This window comes from Astyanax mexicanus, chromosome 6 (assembly GCF_023375975.1).
Source record: "Astyanax mexicanus isolate ESR-SI-001 chromosome 6, AstMex3_surface, whole genome shotgun sequence".
Classification (NCBI taxonomy): domain Eukaryota; kingdom Metazoa; phylum Chordata; class Actinopteri; order Characiformes; family Acestrorhamphidae; genus Astyanax; species Astyanax mexicanus.
The window spans coordinates 12,404,831-12,428,186 of record NC_064413.1 but is presented as its reverse complement, the minus strand read 5'-3'; the positions used below and the strand labels follow the sequence as shown (position 1 = coordinate 12,428,186).

At 37.5% G+C, this 23,356-nt stretch overlaps 1 protein-coding gene across 6 annotated transcripts in view; it reads right to left on the bottom strand.

Annotated features, from left to right (window-relative positions):
- Positions 1–1,272: 1,272 nt before the first annotated feature.
- The window catches only part of asic1c (acid-sensing (proton-gated) ion channel 1c), a 222,435-nt gene continuing 200,351 nt past the window's right edge, over positions 1,273–23,356 (bottom strand). For 4 of the 6 annotated variants that reach the window (XM_049480485.1, XM_022673947.2, XM_022673949.2 and 1 more), the window contains exons 9-12: positions 22,287–22,358; positions 16,696–16,748; positions 16,449–16,484; positions 1,273–4,951 (exon numbers count right to left, since the gene is read on the bottom strand). In XM_049480485.1, coding sequence (XP_049336442.1) covers positions 4,873–4,951; positions 16,449–16,484; positions 16,696–16,748; positions 22,287–22,358 — 240 coding nt within the window. In that variant the 3' untranslated portion in view covers positions 1,273–4,872. The remainder of the gene's footprint in view (positions 4,952–16,448; positions 16,485–16,695; positions 16,749–22,286; positions 22,359–23,356) is intronic. The other 2 variants (XM_022673946.2, XM_022673948.2) reach the window with 2 other exon arrangements.

The following is a 23,356-nucleotide window of genomic DNA, read 5'->3' as shown; positions in this document are numbered from 1 at the left end:
GAAGCGAGGGTTTATATAAAGGTGTTTTTGTCCCAGATAATAATTTTTGGTTAGTAGAATGTTTTCTGATTGTTACAGTTAACTTTCTTAGAACGTTCAATCATGTTCACCATTATGTCACATGTTTACAGAAAGTTCCTCGAATATTATTTATGTTAAGTGACAGGCTAACCTTCCTGGAACCTCTTCTTATTATGGATGCATTGATACCATTTTTTTTCCAAACTAGTATTGATGTATTTTCGTACTCATTGATTATTTGTTATTTTTTTTGTTTTGTTTTGAGTCACATTATATAAACTTTTTTTTTTTACTATTCCAAACAGGCATATTTGCAAGAAAGAATATTCTTCTGACCTTTCTCAGAATCTTCATTGCCCCACAAGAAAAGGTCTTGCATGCTTCTTCCACTTTCTAATAGCTGCACCAACAGCTGTTCCCTTCTCCCCAAGCTGCTGCCTATTGTCCTGTAGCGCATCCCAGCTTTGTGCTGGTCTACAGTTTTGTCCCTGGAGTTCTTATACAGCTCTTCGGTCTTGGCCATGGTGGAGAGGTTGGAGTGTGATTGATTGAGTGTGTGAACAGGTACAGGTGTCTTTTATACAGGTAATGAGTTCAAACAGGTGCAGTTGATACAGGTAATGAGTGCAGAATAGGAGGAATAGCTTTCTAAAGAAAAACAGGTCTGTGAGAGCCAAAATTCTTGCTGGTTGGCAGGTGATCAAATACTTATTTCTTGTAATAGAATGCAAATGAATTATTTAAAAGTCATACTACTTTAGATTCTGTCTCTCAGAGTTGAAGTGTATCTACGATAAAAATTACAGACCTCTCCATTCCTTGTTGCTGGAAAAACTTGTAATATAGGCAGTGTATCAAGGACTTATTTTCCCCACTGTATATATAATTTGGACATGAGCGATGATGTCTGTTTGTTAGGGCAGCACTGTGTTGCATGTGCGTGGTGAGTTAGTTGTAGTGGTTCCACTGCTGGAGTGTTGTTCTGTCTTCTGGTGTTGTGGTGAAGTTTGGATACAAGCTTTTTTTTTTTGGTGGATACCACCATTTTATCAGGTTATTCACACTCTCCCCTCTTCTAAATAAAGTTCATTAATCATCAATGGGACTGCAGCCTGGGTTCTGCTTTCCACCCCTAGTTATGCTACACCATTATCTGTTAATAGCATATATATTTGATTCTGAGAAAATAATGACCCCAAAGCCCATGTTTTCCATTACCCATGCGACAGAAACCCACAACAAACACGCAGCTCATTAAGAGATGGTTAAATAGAATGTTTATTATATAGGTTGATTTACACTTCACAACCGACTGTTTTAAAATGTGGATATATGTGCTAGAAATCTCCTCATAATTGTAAATATAAAACAATGCAAATATACAGTGTAGCTGAATGCAGAAGCAAACTCAAAAGAGGGTGGATGTGTGTGATACTATCCCTCACTCTATTGCTACGCTCTGAGCATGTGGCAGGCCTACGTGGCTTCTTCATTTTTTTATTTTGTGCAGGAGATGAGGTGTGCATGCAGGATAGTGAGCAAGACGCACACTTGCTGTGAATTCTGGAATTCACCACAAATGTACGTCCAGATTGTGAGAGGTGAGCCTGAAACAGTATTTGTAAAAGCTGTGAGGAAGAGATTATGACTGACTAAAGCGATCCCAGGGGTATTCAGCAATAAAGTCTATAAATTACTCTTTAATCTCAATGTTTGCTTTATATTGTGTTGCTGATATAGGCCTTTAATAAATACACGCAGCTAGTAACACACCAGCCATTCGCCATTACTCACAGACAGCAGACTGAGGGACAGATGAGTGGGAAAACTGGACTAAAACAGAGCTCTAATGACGTCTAATGAGCGCATGATTTACTGCTTTATTCACAGGTTTGGTTGGGTCAGCTTTGGACGTGTCACATTTGTCATCAGGCCATCACTGATAATGACGTTTCACAAGGATTTAAAAAGTGGATACAGAGCTAGAACCTGGATCTTTCAGACCACCCAAACAAAATTATGACCAACTGCTCATATAAGTCTCATTTTATGTATTTCATGTGTTTCATAATACCAGAGTATATATAGGTATATCAAAATGAACAGACAAACAGAAATACAATCAAGAACAAACGTAAAATACTGTTCACACAAAGAACCAGAACCTCACCTTTCTCTTCCTCAACAACTAATAGTTAAGACTTAAGGGTAATACATTTGTTATTCTAACACATTATGCATATTATTGCACTTTAAATATATATACGTCATGTGAACAGACAAACATTTTTGGACGACTTGGACGATTTTTGAGGTTTTTGAACACTATAGTCAAGAGCAGTTCAATAAGGATGAGGCGCGTTGAGCAAATGATGGTAAAATCTGCCGCTTGTTGACTAATGGATATGTCACCGCCATAAATTCACCTCCTCTGACGTCTTTTATTTTGTGCAATGGTGTGCCTTCATTTATCCAGGTTACTTTTAATCCATCAGTGGCGGTCTCTCAATAATAATGCTGCTTTTTGGTACACAAGAATCACTGAAAGCAGGGACGGATTAATAAATCATGGGCCCCTGGGCATAAACCAATGCAGAACCCCCCAGTCCATCCACACAAACCAATACAGCCCTGTGTTCCTCAATCTGATCTATCCTGTTCATCAAATAGCAGATCTGTACAGATGAATCTTAGTCTGGACACACTGGATGCTTAAATCTAAAAAAAATCGAGGAACTAAAAAATTTCGAGGCAAAAAAAAAAAAGGTCGTGAAACAATTCTCTTATCCAGTGACCAATGAAGAGGCACTGTCATGCGAGGCCGAGGGCGCAGAGATGGGGGAACGGCACACAAGATTAAAAAAACGTATTTTAAAATTCTGTGACAATGCATTCAGTGGTTCATGTTTCTTAAGTCAATGTCTTGGTAGGTAGGTGGTGCGTGTTAGCTAAGGTACAAGTAGTTGTACCCTGGTGGTAATTCTCATTTTGGTGTGTCTGCGTGTTCTATTTTCATGTTTAGTCTTTCTGTAGATGCAGACCTGTGATTGGCCAGGAGCTGCGTTCACTACAAAAAGGCCTGTATTATTTTTTTGAAACAATATATGGTATCAATATAAAACAATATAATATAAAATACTGTCACATCAGTTCCAGCTTTTTTTTTAGATGCTTTATATCTCTCTTCTAGGTCATGCTTGTTTTATAGTCATATGGTTTATGGTTGTATTGTATTTCAAGTGAATGCAGTCTGAAGTAGCTACTACTGTGATCACTAATCATAAAGTAGCTAGATATGCTAACCTAACATTCCAACAGGATATAAAACATTATTTAGAGCTGTAGCTAACTAGCTTCACAGCTCAACACAGTGCTGCAGGGACACAGCATAGCTACTAATTGTATATCTACCACCTTCCAATGAAGAGGAGCTGCATCTGTGGTTGAAGGAGCTTAATTTAAAACCTCCACTTTAACGTCTTTGTGTCTGCTATTATTATTCAGTGAAGGGAACTTGGTTGAACAGTTTCATCAGGTGCTGTGAGTCTGTTGGAGAAGATGCTAGCTTAACCTAGATTCTGCCAAGCCATATGAAGCTAGAGATGTTATTGTACATAAATACATTTTCGAACATAGTTTCAAATATAAAACTTTTGACAGTCTCGCCATTTTGTCCCCAATCAATTGAGTTTTCATGTGATCACTAAGAGGTTCGGGCAGTGTCTCCATATGAGACCAAAGAAGAGTCAACATTTCAAAAAATGAAGTGTCTTGGTGCAAAGAATCAGAAATATATTGTCCTTTTTTGAGGACACAGGGTCTTCAGAGATTAATAGCTTATCTATGAGCTCGAGAGCATGAGTGCCTATAGAGGGTAAACCTCACAAACACACCCATTGTGTCGACTTAATTGGAGCATCATAACCAAGCCATGTCCTGGTGTTGGTATTTCCAAGAGCAGACGTATAAGCGACGTTTGTGTGAATGTTATAAATCTAGTGCCTTCAGCCACAGATGCAGCGCCTCTTCTTTGGAAGGCATTGGATTACATTTTAATGTACAGCTCCACAGCACTTCAATTTATTTGTGTTGTGTTCATAAATTTATTATTAAAGCAAATTTCTCCTCTCCTCACAAATACTGTGACACCCTGTACGTAAATGAGCATATTTTAGTTTATTGTTACTGCAGTTGTAATCTATATTACTACTGTACACAAAGTAAACAGACTTTGATGACCCTTTTTGACATTCTGCAAAAAATGAAGTGTATAAGAGTGTCCCTGTTTTGCCAATCACAGTTCTGCACCAACAGGAAGGCTGAATTAAAAAACAGCACAAGCGAGCACACCAAAAGGAAAATTACAACCAGAGGTTGTAACATTGACTACCAGTACACATTGACAATCTTGTTGAGGGGTCCTTGTTGGGCTCATAGGCATTTGCCCAGTAGGATCGATTAATAATCCGTCCCTGACTGAAAGTCAAAACTCTCTGAGTATATGAATTGATTTTTTTTGTTATATTTATTAACAGTTTACTAGCATTTTCACAACATGAAACAAACAGGTGGCTTTAAGATGATACTGAGTTATGCTGATAAAACCTGAGTTTTGTTTTGGAAGTGTTGCCTATTTGTACTTTATGGAGAGAGAGAAAGAGATTTGTTCGTATTCGGGTGTTGATTTATTGACTGATTGACTGACTGAGCTAGTCATCATGTTCTGTTTGGTGAACTTACACACAGTTTGGAGTATACAAGTTATATCACAGTTTGCTGTCAGACTAGACCTAACCGTCCTCGTCGCGCCCCGCGTCCCGCATCATCAACAGGCGAACTCCTCGAAGTTGCCTACAGTCGGGTGACTAGGTAGCATGTTCGGCGCGAATCCGAGGCTGTCCGAGTGACTCCGGAGTGTGTCGCATGTGCTCTGAAAGAGAAGGGAAGGGGAAGGAGGGGAGTTCAGATGTGTTGGAGGTGTGCCATGATAGGATGGTGTTAGTGACAAGACAGACCAATGAAACAAAAACAGGAAAAAAGAGAGAAAAACAGATAAATGACAAATATGATCAGAACAAACAAAAGATGGCAGAGAATTGAAGAAAGACAAAACAGATAACGAACAATGAAGACAAAAGATAACAGAGAAGAAAAACATCCACACAATAAATCAGAGCATGTAAATATTATATATTTGAATATGGATTGTGATGGAATAGAAATGAGAACGTTTTTCAGATGAATGTTTGTACATCACAAATAGAGATACAATGATAAAAGTGGGTAAAAGTGGGTGGGTGGTAAGAATGAAAGGGAAAAGAGAAAGAAAAAGATCTGAATTAGTCCTGGAGTCCTGGAGACATTTGCATGGTCTCTTTGACTACATTCTTACACAGTACATTTTAAACACAAGATGGTTCAAGTAAAAAAGAGCATCTTCTTCAAGACTTCATGACTTCTTATTGTATCTTCTCTTAGAGCACTACAGCCTTACAACTACGTTCCACAGGGGTTTGTTTTGGACCACAGTAACTATAATTTACTGTGACAATTACTGGTTACTGTACTTCCATAGTAGGTGTACGTCTTACACTTTAGTTTCTTTTTTTTAACCCATTTTCTCCCCAACCCATTTTTCCACCTACTCACTATAACTCCCCCTATTACTTGCAATGCTCCCAACTCAAGGAGTTGAGAGCCTTTATTTTTCCCAAATTTAGCTGAGGCAATTATTCCACCTACTAACTACGACTCCCCCCATGACCTGCAATGCTCCCAACTCAAGCACAGTGAGGACAAATGCATTCCTCCTCCGATACATTTCTCTTTTCAAGTTGCTGCCAATGTATTCTGAGGAAAGCCCTGACTCCCCAGCTCTGAATAATCAGCCAACAGACGCCGGTGCTGGCTTGAATTAGTCCTGGTCTTGGATGGTCTTTTCATGCATCTGTTCATAGTAAATAGTCAACCTAATAAATAGTCTACCTTCTCTCTTAGAGCACAACAGCCTCATATCTGTGGTTTCACAGGGGTTAGTTACTTTTATACAGAATCAAAAAGCTCTTTTTGTGTATGACTTAACTATGGGTTTCTGTTAAAGGCCTGGAAATCCTGTATTGGTGATTTTTATTTAATATCCAATGTAGCTGAGCCAAATATCCCACCCACTAACTAGGACTCCCATTATCAGTAGCAATGCTCCAGACATTTGGAGGCTATGGTCAAGAGCATGCCTTCTCTGATACATTACTCTTTTCAAACTAATGCCAATGCATGGAGGAAAATGCCATATCCCCAGATATGATACTTCAGGCAACAGATTCCTCTGCTGGACTGATTGAATCCTGGACTTGAAGCATTTGCATGGTTAATGGTACATCTTCATACAGTATACAGCATACACTTCTTTTATCACATTATTATCAGCCTGAAGGGCCTGTATTGATGCATCCCCGATTTTCATTTAAGATCTATGTATTAATTGATTTCTCCCCAATTGAGTTTAGCCAATTAATCAACCCACTCACTAGGACACTCAGCATCATTTGCAATGCTTCCAGCACTAGAAGAGAGAGGACAAGTGCATGCCTCCTCCAATACATTCCTCTTTTTAAACTGCTGCTAATGCACTGAGAGAAAATTGCAGGCTCCCCAGCTCTGATGCATCAGAAAGCAGGCACCTGTGCCGACCAGCATCACAGTAACACAATGGCATGCCAAGACACTTATGATCCTCTGACCTTAGTATTAATGTTTAAATTAGTTTCTAACTAGTTTCTTTACTGACCTTTCTTAACTGTAGACATGTAGACCTGTGATAACACCAAGAACAAATTCATCTATCACACAGATTTCATCACAATGGGGAAAAAGCCCTCTTCAGCTTCTGTGCATGTTTATAGGGCATGATTTATGAAGTGCAAAGTCAACCAAAGCTCTGCTTAAGTAAGGTACTCTTAATACTTCTCATATGTCATTACTCTTCTTCCTAACAAGAAAAGTGCTTAAGGAGTGCTTTCTTAAGTTGTAAAGTAGAGGTCTACAACCTGACACTTAGACAGTGGAATGCTGTCCTTTGGTCATTCAGGCTACATATTTTAAAGCAATAAAAGTGTTACCGTTCTTCAATTCTGGCCTGACACAGTATAAGCAAAAAATATTTAACAGGTCGATTGGCAAGAATGGCAAGCCAGTCTGTAAATGATGAATAGAACGATGGATCAATTTTTCCATTTCTCATTAATGTGGTGTATTTGGCAAACGAGTCTCCAGTAAAAAAAAGAAAGGAGAGTTGTAGTCAGTTCCAAATTATGATATGCATTAGAGATGCAAGATATATTAGGAATGTATTAATCATTGATAAATGGAACATTTTAAATACAACCCCAAATCAGAAACTTCTATTCGATTGCAAAGTATGAACCAGAGATTGTAAAAAAGATGGACGCCGTGTCGCCGTTCCCATTCATTCAGTGAAAATGAAGCCAAAATCTTCCGCCATGTTTGCGATCCTGAAACCCGAGTCTGCGCAGTAGAGACCAGAGGAGGGAGAAAGACTGTGGAGAGACCGCCTACTCATTTACATAACCCCGCCCCTGAGGGCTGCCTCCACTGAGATCACGCAGTCACTGGTCCCACCCATACAGTCATTGGTCCCACCCCGGCTAGGTGTAACCCAGCCCTTTTACAATAACCACACCTTTTTTTAATAGAGCTGAATAACGTTTTTAAAAAACTGTGGGGATATAAAACATTTACAATATAAGCAGAGGTTACACTAGCTGTTGCATTTAAATAATGGAGGTAGAATTACAGTATATTGGAAAAAAACGTGATTGAAAGTTGTCTGTTTTGCCATTGAAACCTATGGGGATGGGTGGGGTTACACAGCTTTCTACAACCGAACAGCAGGGGGCGCCCCACTTAAGATGTTCAGACTATGAAGGAACACATAAGAAATCACGTAGTAACTTAAAAGTGTTCAACATACCAAAAACTCTGTTTCTATCTGGGGAGCTGTTAACTTGCTGTTAACTAATTATCTTATCCTGTGCAACAGAGGTCACTCATGCTCTTCATTTCTTGTGATCCTGATGAGAGCCATTTTATTTATAATGTTTTCATATGGTCTTTGTGACTAAACTTAAAGATACTTTCAAAGTTCTTGTAATTTTTCAGATTAACTGACCCTTATTTCTTAACGTTTTTTTATTTTCTTAGTTGGGTAGTTCTTGCCATAATATGGATTAGAACATTACTCAAATAAAGCTATTCACTGTATGCCAATTCTACCTCTTCACGACTTTACAACTGATGCTCTCAAACACATTAAGATGCAAGAAATTCAAGTAATAAACTCCTGACGAGTTCAGCACAGCTGTTAACTGAAACCCATCCAGGTGACTTTACCTCATAAAGCTAACTGAGCAAGAGGTGGTACTTGAAGAATTTAAAACATATTCTGGTTTGTTAAACCTTTTTTGTTTATTAATCAGTCAGTATGTGTTTTTATTGTTTGGGTGACTTAAGTATTAATCTACAACGCAGAACATTTCTGCTTCTCTGCATCAGGAACACTGACCCTTTAGCCTCATATTAAGACCATTTAGAGTGTACCATGACAATGTAACTGATTAAAAACAAGATGGCGTGAATTTCTTCTACAGCACTAATCCCAAATTGCTAGGAAAATTTAGAAATGTGTCAAGGAATGTTGGCACTTCAAAGTGGCAATTGCAATATCTTTTGTGAAGTAAAAAAGAAAAAGCATTAATAGAGGCAGATAACCTTATCAATTAGCATATATATATTGTTTTACTGTTCTATGCTACTAACTTGTTACTGTTTCAGCTGGGACAGCCTGTGTTGATGTTTTCCTGATTTACCTTCAAACCACTCAGTGAAGATATAGTGACAAAGCATAGCCTACCATATATGGTCAGTGTAACGTTTTTACTATGTAAAAAACAGTCTGAAAATTAAACTGATAAACTTTACACTAACCATATATCCACTGACCTGCCCTGACCCGAATCCTACCACCCTACCTAAACAACCTTTACTGACCTTTCCCCAACTCATTTCTATTAACACCTAACTAAAGTTCTGTCCATTTTTATCTGCCTTACTGAGTTACACTGCAATGTAAATGGCCACTAAACCCCCTGATTATAGCTGACTCCACCCTCAGCTCAATGTGATCAGGCTGAGTGATAAACTACATTACCTGTGATCCAGGATTTAGTGCAGTATGCCTAAACCATTACACCCTGCCACTTCATTATAATAAATGGAGTCCGGCAAGAATCCTCCCGTAATCGGCCCGTCAGGTTCCCTAATCTTACATTAAACAGTATCAGTAAATGTGCTGTCTGAGCTAAACTTTAAATTCAAAGCTAGGTTTGTTCATTGCTTTACAGTGGCTACAGATATCCAGCTTACCATAACTCTGTCAGCTGTTTAAACAGAATTCCCCTAATCGATTTTAAATCAATTCCAAACGGCTTGACTCACTCACACAATTATTTACATATAGACAATAGTTTTTAGGTCAATTTATTATTATAAGCCTAAAATAATAATTAAATAATAATTAAAGCAAAGAAAACTGAAAGAGTAAACATCTAGCGGTCCAGCTTGCTAACTGACTAGCTTTAACTAAGCTAGCTAGTTAGCTAGCATTAGCTGACTTAGCACAGATATTCCTCCCTCCCTCTAGGAGCAGCAGATAGCGGTGAGAGACAAATGGTTGGACGTCAGCAGAGGATGTTTCTTTAAGACACTTGTTGGAATGTGAAAGTTGAAGAAGGAATCTGTGCCCACGTTATTTGCCTGGACAGACAGTTCAGTGAAGCCTGAAAGGAGGAGTGTAGTTGGACAAACTACAAGGTATTTTTCTATAGTCACTAAGTTAGTTAGTAACTAACAAGCTAGCAAGCTAGCTAACCTGTTTTCAATACAGCAAACACAGGCCATTACCTAACTATCTTCCATGTCCTGCACATAACCCTCAATCCAGTTGCTGTGGCCTTTTTAATAAAACACCTGACTGCTTTTACCGTTAATTCAGGGAGGTGTGTGAGGTTAGTTGTCCACACAAGCGCTTCCATTTAAACTGGTAAATTTCCGGTTCAGGAGTGTACCCCCAGCCTCGCTTTCAGTTTAACATGGGCAGGGACTGAATAAGGTCCATAGGGACACATCATTCATGCCTATAGCACAGTTGAACCTTAGAGGGTGCTACAGAGGTGGAAATGTTTATAAAACAATAAGCAGGACTGGTGTTTTATTCTTTCAAAGAAACACATTTTAGATATTTTCTGTTACACACCTTTAAAAAAAATAAAACTAAAACGAAGTTTTTTAGTGCCACTAAATGAATGATTCAGTAACCCATCATCACTTGATCAAATGTTTGTTCACCAGTTTAAAGATTCTCTCCAACCTAACCTAAAGCCAGACAGTACTACTATCTGTACCCAGTCCTTCATTTGACATTAGATGTTCATTCAGTTCTTTTAAACTTGATTTAACCAAGAGGCCTGAAATGGCTTTCTCTCAGAGCACCGCAGCCTCACAACTGGAGTTCCTCAGTGGTTCATTTTTGGTCCACTTCTGTTCTTCTGTACACCATCAAACAGCCTCTTTTATTACTGATGCACTGATGGAACCAAGCTGTTCTTTTCATTTCTTAGATCTGCCCCCCAAATCCCACAGAAGATTTCCAGCTTTCTAATATTTCTTTCCAGGTGAGAACAGAATGCTCTCCTAAACTAAATCCCTCCATCACTACTGACTGATTCACTGTCTATCCATTGTGCACTGTCTCACACCACATAACATTCAACCTGCTCTGAGAACTTCTGACTTTTCTCCATAACACTCCTGTTCTGTGGAGCAGAGATCAGAACCTGTGGAATCTCAGGTCCTCACATTTCAAACTTCAAAATCACACTTCCTCAGTTCCACTTCTGTACCTTGGTTCAGAAATACCCTGCTGAATATCAGATTGGGTCTTTGATTCTTAGTTCTTGATACAGTACATTATCTGCGGAGTCTGAATGCGCCCATAAGGCACGTCCCCTAAATGGTTTGCTCCCCTCAAACAAGCTCTGTACTGCACTCTATATTACCCCTGTATCTCCAATCAGTCCCTTTCATTTCTGAATAATTATTTGGTAATACTTTGATGACAATTAGAAATAAACTCTTATAAACAACAGCACTGGTAGTTCTAGGGGGCCAAAGGGGGCCATGTCCCTTTTCACGGTCAAAAAATGCAGAGTGATGCAGGACTCGCACGCGCAGAACTATAAAGCTTGGGTCGTCTATGACACACTAAATGACAATCTAAATGTAATTTTTAGCAGCAAAGGCCTTAAAACGGACACTGTTGACTTGTTGTAAGAAGACAGCTGATGTATGTTGTATATAAAACATAAACAAAGAGTTAAAGCGTTCCAAAAATTCTAAATGTTAATGTTAGTGTAGTGCAGATAAAGCCATCTTGGATTAAGCACTTGACTTCTAGTTGAAATGTTCTGTTTGGAATTCAGAAATTCTGACATTTTAATTCAAATGGAATACAACATTAAACATTGGGATTTATTTCTACCATAAAAAAACAGACCTAATTTTATTTAAAAACAAGTTTTGTATTTTCTATATTCCATTCTTTTATTTCTGCTTAACCCTCCTGTTACTTTTAAATTTACTAAAATCTTTTATTCTTTGGGTCAATTTGACCTCAGCAATTTTAACCTCCAGATACGTATTATTTAATAATTTAAACTGCAATGTCAAGCCTCTTTCCCACACTCGCTCTCCTTGCAATCTGCAGCCTCCAGACTACATTGCCCAGGATGCACCACACACCCATTATCACATGACACAGCACATGACACTTACAGGAAGTAGATCACCTGAGTACTAACCACATTGTTTAGCCTCATTTGCTCACAGTCAGTGCTGAGTATTGACGGCTCTATCCTCATACAACGCATTACAGCTAACCGGTTTCTAATCAGGCACCAGAGAAACGAGTGTGAGCTGCTGGCTTAAACTGCCAGTGAGCTAAACGTGAGGTGTCAGAATGTTCGTGATTTCATATAGAATGAACTGACTTCTGAGGAAATAAAATAGATTTTTTTAAACGTGGTCTTGTTTCATCCATTCTGAGATCAAGCCAGACAGACTGAGAGGGAGCCAATTCAAGCTGATACAATTTTTTTTTTACAGTAAGCTTATATTTACAGATTTCCAATAAGGCTGGGCGCAGCAGCATAACCACTAGCACTAGCCGAGGTTAGCACTAGTAAATGCCGCCTAAAAGCGCTATACTGAGGATCCCTGAGTATTTCGAGCCAGGATATCAGCTAGCGGTTCGTCCCTCATCGCTTGTTTTCAGCTAGCGGTTCGTCCCTCATAGCTTGTTCTCAGCTAGTGGATCGTCCCTCATAGCTTGTTCTCAGCTAGCGGTTCGTCCCTCATAGCTTGTTTTCAGCTAGTGGATCGTCCCTCATAGCTTGTTCTCAGCTAGTGGATCGTCCCTCATAGCTTGTTCTCAGCTAGCGGTTCGTCCCTCATAGTTTGTTTTCAGCTAGCGGTTCGTCCCTCATAGCTTGTTTTCAGCTAGTGGATCGTCCCTCATAGCTTGTTTTCAGCTAGTGGATCGTCCTTCATAGCTTGTTTTCAGCTAGTGGATCGTCCCTCATAGCTTGTTTTCAGCTAGCGGTTCGTCCCTCATAGCTTGTTTTCAGCTAGTGGTTCATCCCTCATAGCTTGTTTTCAGCTAGCGGTTCGTCCCTCATAGCTTGTTTTCAGCTAGCGGTTCGTCCCTCATAGCTTGTTTTCAGCTAGCGGTTCATCCCTCATAGTTTGTTTTTTTAACTCAGTAAATGCGCAGGCTACAGTCCAATATACTCACCTCTGAATGGTTAGTGGCTAATGCTAATGCTGGGGTTAGCAGCAGGCCACAGGCCGATAATACTCTGAAGATTTTGGGGGAAATTAAAGGATTTTAAGTGTGCCTTAAAGTGTGAAAAATCTACAGTTAAAACAGCCTGGGATGACCCAAAACAACACTGACATATACAACGTGTACAGGACACTGAAAACATTTCATCATGTTAATTTAATGTTTACCCAGTTGCCCCTATTAAATTAAGATACGTCATTAAATATCAAGTTAAAAGCGAATTAGCTATCATTTTTGAATAAGGTAAAATTGAGGGTTAAAGTTGTGCATAACCCCTTCCAATGAAAAACCATACAACAAACATTTCTCGCCTTTGGGCAAAATCAAATTTTCTTTCTTTTTGTACATAACAATTTCTAAACTGTGTATTCAAAAAATAAAGAAATAAAACCCATTTCTTTTAAGAAAGGAATGATGTTTGTTTATTCACTGGAGGGCTTTCTGACAGTTCAAATCAATTCAATTCAATTTCATTTATATAGCGCTTTTTACAACAAAAGTTGTCACAAAGCAGCTTTACAGGAAAAACAGGTCCACGCCTCTTATGAGCAGCACCACAGAGATGAAAATTTTTATGGTGACACAGTGGCAAGGAAAAACTCCCTTTAAGAGGAAGAAAAGTTGGAAGGAACCAAGACTCAGTTAGAGGATCCCATCCCACTCGGGTTGGCAGTTGAGAAGGACCTGTAATGCTGTGAATACAGCAAATATCAAGTTGACCATGCTTTGTGCAAAGTTCACTAACTACTAAACAGTCACTCTTGGTTCACAGTTAGTTAGTAATCCTACTGACTTTCTGAGCTCAAAACTGAAAACATGCATTTATCCTCTGTTTTCATCTTCTTAATCTGTGAATCTTACGTATGTGTTTTTAGGGTGTGTTTTTAATTCCACGAATGATTGTTTTTAGTTCATATTTTACCAAGATATTTATCAAGCACTTTCCTGTGCTTAAATCAAATAAAACAAGCAAGGTTTCTTCTAAATACTGTGAGGGAGGACATGAGTAATTATGAGAGAGAAGCGTGAGAGTGAAAGTGTGGAGAACGAGTGGACTGAAAGGAGGAGAAAATGAAGGGAAAGAGACTGATGTTTGAAGGAGAGTAAGAGAGTGCAAGAGAAGAAATACAGAAGTGTAAAGTCATGAGAGACTCAAAGGTGCTGTCTTTTTTTTAGTACTGAAGACTGTAGTTCAGAATCTGTTCAGCAAAAAACTACATAATGCAGTATAGCTGTTATACACATACAGCTCTGAAAAAACCACTTCAGTTTCTGAATCAGTTTCTCTGATTTTGCTATTTATAGGTATTTATTTGTGTAAAATAAACATTGTTGTTTTATACTTTAAATTACTAATTTGTCTCCCAATAAATATTGTCATTTAGAGCATTTATTTGCAGAAAATGAGAAATGAAATAACAAAAAAAGATGCAGAGCTTTCAGACCTCAAACAATGCAAAGAAAACAAGTTCATATTCATAAAGTTTTAAGAGTTCAGAAATTAATATTTGGTGGAATAACCCTGGTTTTTAATAACAGTTTTAAGGCATCTTGGCATGTTCTCCTGCACCAGTCTTACACACTGCTTTTGGATAACTTTATGCCTTTACTCCTGGTGCAAAAAGTCAAGCAGTTCAGCTTAGTTTGATGGCTTGTGATCATCCATCTTCCTCTTGATTATATTCCAGACATTTTTAATTTGGTAAAATCAAAGAAACTCATAATTTTTAAGTGGTCTCTTATTTTTTCCAGAGCTGTATATTATATACAATATGTTGGATTATCTAGTTTTTTTCAAAGTTATTTTTAAAAAAGCTAAAATGGTCCACAATAACTACCATTAAAAGTTTTCATTTTAGTCCTTGCTAGACATTTTGACAAAACAAAAATTACATTGGGTTCACCACTACATGCTCAGTCTCGTAGATTTTATCTGAATATTCAAGACAATACATTTTAAACCCTTAGAAGTCGAGAGTTACTAGGTTAGGTATGAAATTGAACAAAAGTATATTCAATTGTAATTGTGATTATATTAATAAATTCACTTTGTTTTCTATGTAATAAAAAGGAACGTTTATGCAATGTTTAACAATGAACTTTCATCATTTTTATATCACAGATTTCATTATACATTGCTGGTGCTGGCTGCGACTTCTAAGGGTCAAGGGTTTTTTAAACAAAAAAAATACAAAATTAATTGATAAATAAAAAGTCACAAAAATGTCTATTTCCCAAAAGCCAACTGACATTATTCTTCATTTTATTCATTTATTTTAATAAAATTAGAGAAGTAGGTTGTACATTTAAGTATATAATACAAATTAAAGCAACAGTCCCTAAGTTGGGTGTGTTTTGGGCATAATGTAAAATAAACCAATTAGTGTGTTACCTACTATTCCCTATAAGAGCCAAGTGCACACTGACTTTGGCGGATTGGTGTTTTAGCAGCGCAGTGCTTCTGACCTTCATATCAGAGGAAACTGACTTTCTTTCACACTGTGAAGATGGAGTGAGCAGTTAATTTACAGGAACAGCAATGTTATGTTATTGTGTATTCGAACATACGCCGTAGCCTATGTGTACCCGGCGAGAGTGCGCTACGCAGTGGAGCACGTTTATACTTCTGTGTGCACGTATCAGCAACTCTGCATTGCTATGCAGTTTAAACTGCGAAGGCAGGAATGTGTGGGTGGGAACACAAGGCCTGGCGGCCAATCACAGGTGCAGCTGTTTTTGTTGCGTGATGCGTAGTTAAATTTACAGAGGGGTGCATGTCAAGCTATTGCATAGGCTACAGCGTAGGATATGCGGCGATACATAGGCTGTGGTGTAGGTTGGATGCAGAAGTATAAATTGACTGTTGACTGTTGTCTAGGTTCATTTCAGTCAGTGGCGCACCTGTGTTTTATATTGCCAAGATATCAGTGCACCAGAAATTTACCTAAACACACCTCACTTTTAGATCACCATCAGCATGTATATATTTACAAGAGTTGCTATTTTAACAGCGCGGGCGCAAAGTGTGAAAATAGACTGTTGGTGGGGTGTAAGTAAGACATAAGCATCATGACGCACCTTGCGCAGGGTGTAAGATAGGGCCTATGATGTTTTTAGATTGAATATATTAGGCGTTGCAGGAATGGATGTAGTTACACTTGTAATTAATTTAAATATTTTCTAATTCAACTCAATTTTAATTTAAAACATCTTAGGGACTGTTGCTTTAATTATCATGTGTAGCACATGACTTTGCTTGCTTTATTTTTAAAGCAATTCTTTCTCACTTACTTAAAAAAACACAATTAAATCTGAATCTCCTTTTTTATTTTAGTTTTTGGGAAAGAGGACAGCACAGTGACACAGAGCTTTGCAACAAACTAACAAAACACTGTTGCAAAAACAAAGAGGCAGAATAAACTAATCCATTCAGAACACTAATTTGTTTTACCTGAACTTGTGCAAAACATCATCTCCGTCATGAAAGCTACAGGATTCGAAAAACCTTCCTTAGAAAGTTTAGAAATGACAGCTTCCTGCTCTAATTTATGACTTGAGAAAAACAGAGTTCTATTTTAAGATGAAATCAAAAGAGAAGGGTTTGAAAGGAAGATGAGGAATGAAATGCTGATGAGAATGTGCTAAATTTAGGACAGATTAAGTGGATGCATTTGCAGTATTATTGATGGCGCTGCTACCTGGGGACATGATTAGGCGTGACAGCAGGGCTGGTGGGGTTCTCGGGGTAGTCCTGGAACACACACGATGGGGAGAGAGATGAGGATGACCAAAGCAGGTTTGGGTTTAGTTCAGTTTTAATTCAACCAGCAGGAACTCAGAGTTCCAGTAACTGACAAACTGTGAAACGACACCTATACATCTACATGTGGATTTTTTTCCTCAGCAAGGTTATAGAAAAATCTGCTGAATTGTAACTGAACTGAGCCCAACTCTGGACCAAACTTAACGTAAAACTGTACAATGTGGGATAAATAATGATCCTTTAAGTTCTTTTAAAAGAAGATTTGGTGTTTGTGTGACATTTAATGAATAATATCATTCAGAATGCATGAACTTAGTGAAGTCTTAGTGAAAATCCTGAGGGATCTATCAACCCCTTAATGCTCTTTGTAGAGCCATTTAGGTCCATTTTACCTTTAAAAAGTAAGAAGATCAATTCATGTCTAAACATTGATTGGAATGGTAAAACTAGAATTGTCTTTATGGTGAGAAAGCAACTGGTAAGTAAAAACATATCTCAGCCTAGACCAAAAAACTCTATTCATAATTATAAGTGCAGCCATGTATACAGCCCCAATCAGAAAAGAAGTTTGTACAGAATGCAAATGCAAAATAAAAAATAGGACAAAAAATGGTAACCTCTGTTTAATTGCAGACATGAACCTGACATATTTCACGCTTTGCCTGCTCAAATTAATTTCATTTCATTAAAAAAAATCAATAGTGATGTTTTTTTAAACAGGTGACATCATGGTTTGGTATGCAGTGCACACAGCAGGATTAGACTTTGACAAGGAAATACGAGCAAATTATCACCAGTTTGTCTCCAAATGCATAAAAAAAACATTGTTTAAAATCAATGTTCCTCTCCAGTGCTTAATATCATTAAACCGTATAAAGCCCTACATGAGCTCGCTCCTGAGTATTTGCAAGAATATGTTTTATAGTTTAGATTATTCTAAAGTAGCACATTTATCTTTGAAGACAGATCTGCACACTTTTGGTACTGTAATGTTTGTGTCCTCATGAGGGATAGTCACCTGGCATAGTTTTCTCAACGTCTTGAAGGAGTTCCTGGAGGTGCTGAACAATAGTTACAGCTTTTCCTTCATGCTGTGAAGCTCCAGCTCATCCCAATTAAATCACCTCAAATCATCATCTCAGTTCATCAGGTTTAGATCAGAGGATTGTGGAGGACAAACATTTTTTTTTTACAGTTCACTAAATAATTCCATATGTGATCATTAATTGTTTCCATGTATTTATTTATGTATTTATTAATCTACAATGTAGAAACTTTTGTCCAAACGTTTGACTGGTACTGTATTTTCTTAAATTGCTAAACAAAAAAATGTTCAATGCAATTATTCCTTCCTAAAGTACATATACATTCACAACAAAGTGATATGCATTATATGAATGCATTATATTAACTATTAATATATTTAGTAACAGTCAAATTAACCAAAACGTTTTGATTTCCAATCAGCAGGACCAGTTCATAATACCATCACCCTAATTCAGACTTTTACATTCAACCTGAAAACCCAACTCTAATCTTCACCACTGAATTAGTCCAGCACAATCCAATGCATGATTCTACGCTATAATTTGTGTCTTTATTAGCCAATATATATTCGAACAATTGATACTGAACACAAAATCTGTTGCAGATCATTTGGGTTTATTTGGATTGTTATGTCAATTATGACTAGGACCAGGAAATGTAATTTTCATATAGGCTAGACTGTTGAAAAAAAGTTTACTGTAAATTTTACAGTTATAGGTAAACACCAAAAAAGTTGCCAATAAAGACTGTAAAGCATATTACTGTATAATAAGAATAGTAATTTGCTGTAAATTAGTTACAGATTATTACAGCTTCTTAGGAGTAAATAAATAAATACATTATAAAAACACAAGTATTCTTTACAATTACCATATGTACTATACAATTATTACTAACATATTACTGTAAAATTATAGCTAGCCATACACTGTAAAATACTGGCAGCAGAAACACTCACACATTACGCTTTGCAGTAGAGAAAATGGCAACTAGCACTTATGGCCTACAACACTATGGCCAGGCAGTCAACCATTATATAAAATATATGTAACTGAATAAATACTGAAGCAAAGATAGGCCTGGTAGGCTTGACTCCCCACTGATAGTGAAACGTGTTTTATTGGGTCTCAGCTGTTTAATTTAGGTCATTTTTACTCAAAATATGGGGTGAACTCCACCCAAACAAAGCTTTTTGTTTCCAATGTACTGAGTAGATTCTATGTGGTATTTTTTACTGTCTATAACTAGCCTATGTAAAAATCTTCTGCATGTGGTAGATTTGATGTGTTTTCACCTGATAAGTACAGTAGTCTCACAACACTGCAATAAATGCTTGGGAAACTTCTTCAATCTAACAACCTGTTTTCCTCAAATGTTACTGTTATACATTGTGGTGAAAAAGTATTTGCCCCCACTATAGATTTCTTTAGTTTTTTGCTTTTTTGGCATACTGTATTTAACACATTATAAGGCACACTGGATTATAAATTGCACTATTAATAAATGTCTATTTAATGGTCTATTTTCATACACAAGGCGCACCGGATTATAAGGCACATTATGCGACACTAGTAAGAAACAGGGGTGTCACCAGGTTTTACTTCTAATTCAGCAGGTCTTGCTGCTGGGTGACGAGACCTGTAAAGCTAAGCTAAGTAAAAAAAAATGTAATTCTTAAAAAAAAAATAATAATAATTTTTTTAAGTCAAACGCAGATTTCTTTCCTGAAAAATGGTTATTTAGGCGAGTAAAGCACTTCTGTTTATTTCCAGTAATCTTAGATTTTCAGATTTCCACTAAAGCTAGCCGCAGTTAGCGACAAATGCCGCCCGACAGTGCTACACTGAGAAACCCTGAAGGCGATATTAGCTAGCAGTTTGTTCCATGTAGCTTGTTTTAACACAATAAACGCACAGGCTACAGTCCGATATTCTCACCTCTGAACGGCAAAAGAGCAAACGCTTAGTGGCTAATGCTAATACTGCTCCATTAGTGATATCTTGGGTTAGCTACAGGCCCATAATACTCACCTCTGAACAGCCAAAGAGCTGGTACTTAGCACAGTTAGCGGCTAATGCTAATACTGCTCCAGTCTCGAGTCTCAGTGTTGGAGAACTAAACTGAAACTCCTGTATAAAGCTGTACTTCAGCAGAGTGGCTTTACCGCTCTTTACAGCCTGACTGGTAAAATTCATACATAAGACGCACCGGATTATAAGAAGCACTGACCACTTTTGAGAATATTAGAGGATTTTAGGTGCGCCTTACAGTGAGAAAAATACCTTACTTACATTTTTCAAAATAAATGATAATCAATTTGATAATTGATTATGATAATTTTAGTTTTTAAAGGATAATTCCTTTTATTAACCTGACAATGTGGGACAAATTGTCCAAGTCCTAGAGCAGCCCCAGGAGGTCAAAAAAAAAAAAAAAAACCCAGAACAACATCTAAAGAACTGTAGGCTTCATCCGCAGCCCCAGACCATCAGTCTAGCTCCACCATGTTTAACATTAGTATGATGTTCTTTTTCTGAAATTATGTGTTAGTTTTATGCCAGATGTAATGAGACATGCGCCTTTCAAAATTCCACTTTTGTCTTGTCAGCCCACAGAAAATTTTCCCAAAGTCCTGGAGATCATCAAGATGTTTGTTGGTAAATGTGTGATGGGCCTTTGTGTTCTCTTTGGTCAGCAGTGTTTTTTGCCTTGGAACTCTCCCATGGAGACCATTTTGACCCAGTCTCTTTCTTATTATTGAATCACTAACACTGACCTTAACTGAGGCAAGTGAGACCTGCAGTTCTTTAAATATAGTTCTGGGTTCTTTTTTAACCTCCTGGATGAGTTGTTCATGTCCTTTTGGAGTAATTACAGTAGCCAAATACTTTTTCATGGCACTGTATACAGACCTGGCAGCTGTATTATAGGGCATCCCAAGATGCATTGCATTTTACAGTTTTATAATGAAACATCGCTAAACAGTTATTTACTGCATGATTTTACTGTAACTAAGAGGATTCATAATTCATTATATAACTCTAAATACTTCAAGCCTTTTCCGTTTACACAATGAGATGTACTACACAGAATTACACCTGACTCCACAATCCTTAAACCAGCCATTTTATATACTTCAAATTTAAGTTTGATTTATTTTATTTTTAGTCCATATTGAATATACTGCATAACAAATTGCTAAGGAAGCTCATAAAAAAGCTGTAAAAAAGGCCTAGTTGTAAATTCCACCATTCAGTACCATCAGTCAAGTTCAAACGAACTGATAATTAGAATAAGCATTCACAGGTATTCTTGTTTAAGGAGAAATTTGCCCAGATTGTATTATAATAAACATATTAAGCAGTTTCTAGGTTTAAAAATACAAGTATGAGTTCCACAGATGTATTGTTTGTTTTCTGTTTTAGTTTCTTTTATATCATTTAGTAGGATATGCATGCATTGCACAAGTTAAGGTTGGACTTTTTTTGGACGGTTTCCCTGAAAGGGATTACGTCTAGTTCTAAATTTTTCTTTCAGTGGAGATTTTCCATTCAGAAAGCTCTGTAATCCAAGACAATGCTTAATCCCTGACTGGGAAAGCAGCCCTGTATCTGCATGGGTGAATCTGCATCTGTTCAGTAGTGCAAGGTAGCCATGGGTAAAAACAATGTTCTTAGAAGTCCTAAGAACCCCATTACCTGTTCCTAGAAAGCTATAAAAAACATTCAACTAATTAATCAGAAAATAAACATTATTTAAACACACTTCAGATATCATTCTTTAATCTTACAATGAATCCTTTAAAGAAACATTTCAAGGCTCCCTCAGATCAGAATTTGCACCAAAGCCAATCTCCATGCCAGCATCATGCAGCAATTAATATAGATATGCACAGATTAGGGCACATCAGGTCAACTGGCATGTTTTGTTGATTTGACTGTTGGTCAAGTCAGAAAAAGTACATTTCCTCTATAGAAAACCATACAAAATATCTAGATCTTTAAAATGAAGAAATATTTAGATCTATAAAATGTAGAAAATAAAAAGAAATATGCATTAAAATGACATGCCAAAAGTCAATGGATAGCAGTATGTAAACTAATCATAAAGTTTTGAACCTGTCTTAGTTGTGAGGTGTTATCATGTGACCGAGGCTAAACACTGGGCAGTGTGCTCATGGTAAGGCAACATCAATAATCAGAATTTAAAGAAGGCCTAATAGTTAGTGCTAGATGGATGGGACATTTTTGTATTTAGTATCAAAGAAAGCCTTCCCTCCCACAGTGGACAGTGCAAGGACTGGTAAGGATGGTTTCCTGTAGAAGATTTGTTAACCAATTTTTGCTCTAAATCAACAAACATGTCATTTAAACAGGCGTGTCCAGTACTGCATATTACTGTATCTGTGCATACTAATGCAAACAGCTGGACTCCACCAACAGTATGCACAAAAGAACTGTATAGAAGAGACTCAGTTACCAGATTATCACTTGCGCTCCGGCGTGGCCTTCCCTTGCGTAGAAAGTAGCCCAACACTTTGTCCTTAAATACCTGTAGAACAAGATTGTGAAGTTGAGTTTGTGATACACAAACTAAATTCAGGTCCTGACAATAAAGATACTAACAAATACTATAACACTCTCAAATACCAAATACTTAAATACTCTTAAATACCAAATACTTAAACACTCGAAAATACTGAATACATTTAAATAGAGGGGTTGGACAATGAAACTGAAACACCTGGTTTTAGACCACTGTAATTTATTGTGGTGACGGACAGTTCTGGTGGAAACAGGAGAGTTGAGGTTCACATTGAATTCTGTCGTGATTTGATCAGCCGTGGTTTTATGTTTTTTGGATACAATACAGGTTAGCATCCAAACATCCCTTTCAGACAGCTTCCTCTTACAGCGTCCACAGTTAATCCTGTTGGATGTGGTTGGTCCTTCTGGGTGGTATGCTGACATTACCCTGGATACCGTGGCTCTTGATGCATCACAAAGACTTGCTGTCTTGGTCACAGATGCGCCAGCAAGATGTGCACCAACAATTTGTCCTCTTTTATACTCTGGTATGTCACCCATAATGTTGTGTGCATTGCAATATTTTGAGCAAAACTGTGCTCTTACCCTGCTAATTGAACCTTCACACTCTGCTCTTACTGCTGCAATGTGCAATTAATGAAGATTGGCCACCAGGCTGCTCCAATTTAACCCTGAAACCTCCCACACTAAAAAGACAGGTGTTTCAGTTTCATTGTCCAACCCCTGTACTCTTAAATACTATGTACTAAAATACTCTCAAATACTATAATACTCTCAAATGATAAATACTACCATACTCTCAAATACTAAACACTAAATCACTATTTTTCATGTTTTTTGGCAACATTTGTGGCAGTAATTGCTCCTTTTTGGGCTTGGTTTTGAAATGTTGTAAAAAACAGTTTTACCACTTTACACAAAGTCTCACTGGAATTCAGATGATTGACTGGGAGCTTTATCAATATCAGCTTTGTATTTCTGAAACTAATCCAGCTTTTGCCT